Raw genomic sequence first — 6,368 nt, 5'->3', positions numbered from 1 at the left:
AGGACTGTATCCACCTTTTCCAGCCCATCGGAGCACCGGAAAGCTGAACTAATTTATACAGGAAAAGTCATCAACTGCCGAGCGGAGAAGTTCGTGACGAATCGAATTTACTGTAAGTTCGCTCATCTCTAATGCTGAAGTGCTGGAGAACCTCTTTAAAGCGTAACTCCGATTATATTCTGGCAGCTTGATATCTGTTTAAAGAGTACCTGTCATGATCTTGTTAAATGTTATTATCCCCCCACCCGCCTTTTATTTTTATAATTTTTTTAGTTTTCTACCTTGATATTGCTCTGTATTTTCTGCTCAGTCAGATTCACAGACTGGGAAGGGGGCGTTCCCCAGCAGGCGTGACATCATCTGAAGCCATACAGGGTAGAACTTCCTCCCTCACTCTGCTACACACAGCCCAGAGCAGTTCAGTGTGAGATGAGCTATGATTGGATAAGGCTGCACCCCCCCCCCCCCCCCCTCAGCATTTCCTGATTTTGGACTTCTGCCAGGACAGCAGGAGTCCAAAGTCTGGAGAGATGGAGGGGAAATGTGCTCAGGACAAGTAGGGAGACACCTAGTGGCAGCTTTTTTAAACACGAATAAAACATAGAAAACTTCATTTCTTTTTTTTTTTTAAACAAAGTACATTAGTTTTAATGACAGTGCCCATTTAAGTCTCCCGGCAACTTGGTAGCCAAGAATACGGGAATCAGGATTACTGCTTTGCCTGGAGTGTCATGAAAGTCTATGGGACTTCCAGCAAATGCCAGGATATTAAAACAAATATCATAGTCATGCTTTAAAACAGTGTTTTCCAACCAGGGTGCCTCCAGCTTTTGCAAAACTACAACTCCCAGCATGCCCGGACGGCCTTTGGCCGTCCGGGCATGCTGGGAGTTGTAGTTTTGCAACAGCTGGAGGCACACTGGTTAGAAACACTGCTTAAAATGATTGGTTTAAATCGATTCCATGAACATACTGGTGCAAACTTAGACCAGACAGTCTAGGAATGCTCCAGATCACAGGCGCCCGGGCCTCACCCTACTTAATAGTTGGCTTAAATCATGCCAGTTTTTTGGGATTGCGGTATCACATTTTAGGCCACACCCACTTCCTGCTTAGCCACACCCCCTTGTCAGATAAGGCACAAAAAGCGATAAAAATTCTTAATAAATGTAGTGCACAGCAAGTAGACCACAATTATACTTCATGTGCAGTAGTAAATCTGACGCGCAGTATTGATGACATCATCACATGCGTAACTCACGGTGAGCAATCTGGGGATAAAGGCAGCATTAAAGGGGTATTCCATGAAAAAATATTTATTTTTATTTATTCATATCAAATGGCTCTAGAAAGTTAAACAGATCTGTAAATTACTTCTATATATATATAAAAAAAAATAAAAAATCTAAATCCTTCCAGTATTTATCAGCTTCTGAAGTTGAGTGGTTCTTTTCTGTCTGACCACAGTGCTCTCTGCTGACATCTCTGTCCATTTTAGGAACTGTCCAGAGCAGGACAGGTTTGCTATGGGGAATTTGCTCCTACTCTGGACCGGTCCTGACATGGACAGCGGTGTCAGCAGAGAGCACTGTGGTCAGACAGAAAAGAGCAACTCAACTTCAGCAGCTGATAAGTACTGGTAGGATTAAGATTTTTTTTAATAGAAGTAATTTACAAATATGTTTAACTTTCCGGAGCCAGTTGAAAAAAAAAAGTTTTTTCATGGAATACCCCTTTAATATTGAGTTATATCCGTATCTAATCCAGTGTTTTCCAACCAGGTTGCCTCTATCTGTTGCAAAACTACAACACCCAGCATGCCCGGACAGCCGTTGGCTGTCCGGGCATGCTGGGAGTTGTAGTTTTGCAACGGTTGGAGACCACAGATCTAAGCCTTGATTTTTTTCCTCCCTTTTTTAGTTCCAGAGTATTTCCTTCCAGAAGATCCACTTCAACTTCCCTTATTTCCGCAGCGACAGGTGAGGATTTTATGGGAATTATCTCACTACGTTTATTCTAGTTTTGGTTCTGCGACCTACGTGTCCAACCTGAGGCCCTTGGCTGTCTGGGCATGCTGGGAGTTGTAGTTGTGCAACAGCTGGAGGGTGCAGATTGGACCCCTAGGTTCTAGGATATTGTAACAGGTCTCGTTATAATGCTAGGACTACCCCTTACCTCAGCGGGGCGGTCAGGGCCTAATGGGAGTTGTAGTTTTGCAACAGCTGGAGAGCCTGGGGGGGGGGGGGTTCCTTAGTACATAACAGATATGCTGCCTACTAACCCAGGTAAGTCGTACCCTACGGGAGGCCGTCTGCTCATGCTGTTGGCTCTGTCTTCAGGGACAAGAGGGACTTTGTGTCCGCCGGAGCTGCTGCGGGGGTGGCTGCTGCCTTTGGTGCTCCTATCGGGGGAACACTGTTCAGCTTGGAAGAAGGATCAAGCTTCTGGAATCAGGGACTGACTTGGAAAGTGGTGAGTAGGACATGTCCTGTGCATGAGGCTTTATGGAGTGCTGCTGGGCCTCCTGGTTATATACACATAGAGCAATGATACATACAGTGGTCCCTCAGGTTACAATATCAATCGGTTCCAGGGCGGCCACTGTAGGGTAAAACCATTGTGTACTGAGACCATAACTCTATGGAAACCTGGGAATTGGTTCTGAAGCCCCAAAATGTCATCCAAAAATAGGAAAAAGTGAGGATTAAAGATAAATAAATAGATAACTAATAGAGATAAAGCAAATCCTGACATATAAAAGTAATAAAGATCTGCTGGAGCTGTAATCACTGTCTATGTAGAGGACAGGAGCTTCTTCAGGGTCCTGTACAGAACACAGTGTCCTAAAAATGTAATGGAGCCGCCCTCACCTGGTGTCCAAAGGAGCAGCTAACCCTGGTACAGGTAAAGAGTACAGAACATGTAATACCTCACTGTACTGTAGGGGGCACCACCAGACACCAGTCAGTGCATGCACTTCAGTAATACAGGTAAAGAGTACAGAACATGTAATACCTCCCTGTACTGTAGGGGGCGCTACCAGACACCAGTCAGTGCATACACTTCAGTAATACAGGTAAAGAGTGCAGAACATGTAATACCTCCCTGTACTGTAGGGGGCGCTACCAGACACCAGTCTGTGCATGCACTTCAGTAATACAGGTAAAGAGTACAGAACATGTAATACCTCCCTGTACTGTAGGAGGCGCTACCAGACACCAGTCAGTGCATGCACTTCAGTAATACAGGGGTTTTACCAGTGAATGTCCATTCTGATCGGTCCGGCATTTGACACATTTCATTGATATGGACTTTCTGTAACATTGTATGGTGAATTACAATCGTCCTGAAAAGAGAAAATATTGTAACCTGAGGCCATTGTAAGTTGAGGCTCCGGTGTATATCATATATACTCATCCTATTAGAGTACATGGATCTGGGATATGTGTGAGTTTTGTTGGAAACACTATATGGACTTGATTTCCTAATTCTTTCTACTTCTCAGCTATTCTGCTCCATGTCCGCCACATTTACCTTGAATTTCTTCCGATCTGGGATTCTGTTTTCAAGCTGGGGATCGTTCCAGGTGCCTGGGCTGCTGAACTTCGGGGAGTTCAAGGTGTGTATACTTTATATACTTTACACAGGTATAGAACATACTGTATTCCTTCATAGTTGACGGATGATTCTCAGCTATTACCTACAGTGGGGATCAAAAGTTTGGGCACCCCAGGTAAAAATTTGTATTAATGTGCATAAAGAAGCCAAGGAAAGATGGAAAAATCTCCAAAAGGCATCAAATTACAGATTAGACATTCTTATAATATGTCAACAAAAGTTAGATTTTATTTCTAACATTTGCACTTCCAAAATAACAGAAAACAAAAAAATGGTGTCTGCAAAAGTTTGGGCACCCTGCAGAATTTATAGCATGCACTGCCCCCTTTGCAAAGCTGAGACCTGCCAGTGTCATGGATTGTTCTCAATCATCTGGGGAGACCAGGTGATGTCAATCTCAAAGATATTTTAAATGTCCAGACTCATCTGACCTTGCCCCAACAATCAGCACCATGGGTTCTTCTAAGCAGTTGTCTAGAAATCTGAAACTGAAAATAGTTGACGCTCACAAAGCTGGAGAAGGCTATAAGAAGATAGCAAAATATTTTCAGATGTTAATATCCTCTGTTCGGAATGTAATTAAGAAATGGCAATCATCAGGAACAGTGGAAGTTAAAGCAAGATCTGGAAGACCAAGAAAAATATCAGACAGAACAGCTCGCAGGATTTTGAGAAAAACAATTCAAAACCCACGTTTGACTGCACAATCCCTCCAGAAAGATCTGGCAGACACTGGGGTTGTGGTACACTATTCCACTATAAAGAGATACTTGTACAAATATGGTCTTCATGGAAGAGTCATCAGAAGAAAACCTCTTCTACGTCCTCACCACAAAAATCAGCGTTTGAACATATAGACAAGCCTGATGCATGTTGGAAACAAGTTCTGTGGACCGATGAGGTTAACCCCTTAAGGACTCAGGGTTTTTCCGTTTTTGCACTTTCGTTTTTTCCTCCTTACCTTTTAAAAATCATAACCCTTTCAATTTTCCACCTAAAAATCCATATTATGGCTTATTTTTTGCGTCGCCAATTCTACTTTGCAGTGACATTAGTCATTTTACCCAAAAATGCACGGCGAAACGGAAAAAAAATCATTGTGCGACAAAATCGAGAAAAAAAAACGCCATTTTGTAACTTTTGGGGGCTTCCGTTTCTACGCAGTGCATATTTCGGTAAAAATGACACCTTATCATTATTCTGTAGGTCCATATGGTTAAAATGATCCCCTACTTATATAGGTTGGATTTTGTTGCACTTCTGGAAAAAATCATAACTACATGCAGGAAAATGTATACGTTTAAAAATGTCATCTTCTGACCCCTATAACTTTTTTATTTTTCCACGTACAGGGCGGTATGAGGACTCATTTTTTGCGCCGTGATCTGAAGTTTTTATCGGTATGATTTTTGTTTTGATCGGACTTTTTGATCACTTTTTATTCATTTTTTTAATGGTATAAAAAGTGACCAAAATACGCTTTTTTGGACTTTGGAATTTTTTTGCGCGTACGCCATTGACCGTGCGGTTTAATTAATGATATATTTTTTATAGTTCGGACATTTACGCACGCGGCGATACCACATATGTTTATTTATTTTTTTACACTGTTTTATTTTTTTTATGGGAAAAGGGGGGTGATTCAAACTTTTATTAGGGAAGGGGTTAAATGACCTTTATTAACACTTTTTTTTTTACATTTTTTTTGCAGTGTTATAGGTCCCATAGGGACCTATAACACTGCACACACTGATTTCCTATGCTGATCACTGGCGTGTATTAACACGCCTGTGATCAGCATTATCGGCGCTTGACTGCTCCTGCCTGGATCTCAGGCACGGAGCAGTCATTCGTCGATCGGACACCGGGGAGGCAGGTAAGAGCCCTCCCGGTGTCCGATCAGCTGTTCGAGACGCTGCGATTTCACCGCGGCGGACCCGAACAGCCCGACTGAGCAGCCGGGTTACTTTCAGTTTCACTTTAGAAGCTGCGGTCAGCTTTGACCGCCGCTTCTAAAGGGTTAATACCGCACATCGCTGCGATTGGCGATGTGTGGTATTAGCCGCCGGTCCCGGCCGTTGATGAGCGCCGGGACCAAAGCGATATGATGCAGGATCGCGGCGCGATCCCGCTTCATATCGCGGGAGCCGGCGCAGGATGTAAATATACGTCCTGCGTCGTTAAGGGGTTAAAATTGAACTTTTTGGCCGGAATGAGCAAAGGTACGCTTGAAGAACAAGGGGAACGGAATTTAATGAAAAGAACCTCTGTCCAACTGTTAAGCATGGGGGTGGATCAATCCTGCTTTGGGATTGTATTGTAGCCAGTGGCACAGGGAACATCTCACGAGTAGAAGGAAAAATTGATTCAATAAAATGTCAGCAAATTTTGGATGCTAACTTGATGCCATCTGTGAAAAAGCTGAAGTTAAAGAGAGGATGGCTTCTACAAATGGATAATGATCCTAAACACACCTCGAAATCCACTGGGGATTACATCAAGAGGCGTAAACTGAAGGTTTTGCCATGGCCTTCACAATCTCCTGACCTCAACATAATTGAAAATCTATGGAGAGACCTTAAAACAGCAGTACGTGACAGACAGCCCAGAAATCTCAAAGAACTGGAAGACTTTTGTAAGGAAGAATGGGCAAAGATACCTCAAACAAGAATTGAAAGACTCTTGGCTGGCTACAAAAAGTGTTTACAAGCTGTGATACTTGCCAAAGGGAGCAGTACAAAATATTAACT

General features: G+C 43.0%; 1 protein-coding gene across 1 annotated transcript in view; it reads left to right on the top strand.

Moving 5' to 3' along the window:
* The window catches only part of CLCN6 (chloride voltage-gated channel 6), a 60,702-nt gene that overhangs the window by 24,286 nt on the left and 30,048 nt on the right, over positions 1 to 6,368 (top strand). Inside the window, exons 9-11 of the mRNA XM_056542214.1 lie at positions 1,921 to 1,979; positions 2,340 to 2,472; positions 3,506 to 3,619. Coding sequence (XP_056398189.1) covers positions 1,921 to 1,979; positions 2,340 to 2,472; positions 3,506 to 3,619 — 306 coding nt within the window. The remainder of the gene's footprint in view (positions 1 to 1,920; positions 1,980 to 2,339; positions 2,473 to 3,505; positions 3,620 to 6,368) is intronic.

Source organism: Hyla sarda, chromosome 10 (genome assembly GCF_029499605.1).
Source record: "Hyla sarda isolate aHylSar1 chromosome 10, aHylSar1.hap1, whole genome shotgun sequence".
NCBI classification, from domain to species: domain Eukaryota; kingdom Metazoa; phylum Chordata; class Amphibia; order Anura; family Hylidae; genus Hyla; species Hyla sarda.
The sequence above is the reverse complement of the archived record's forward strand: the minus strand, read 5'-3'. Positions and strand labels throughout refer to the sequence as shown.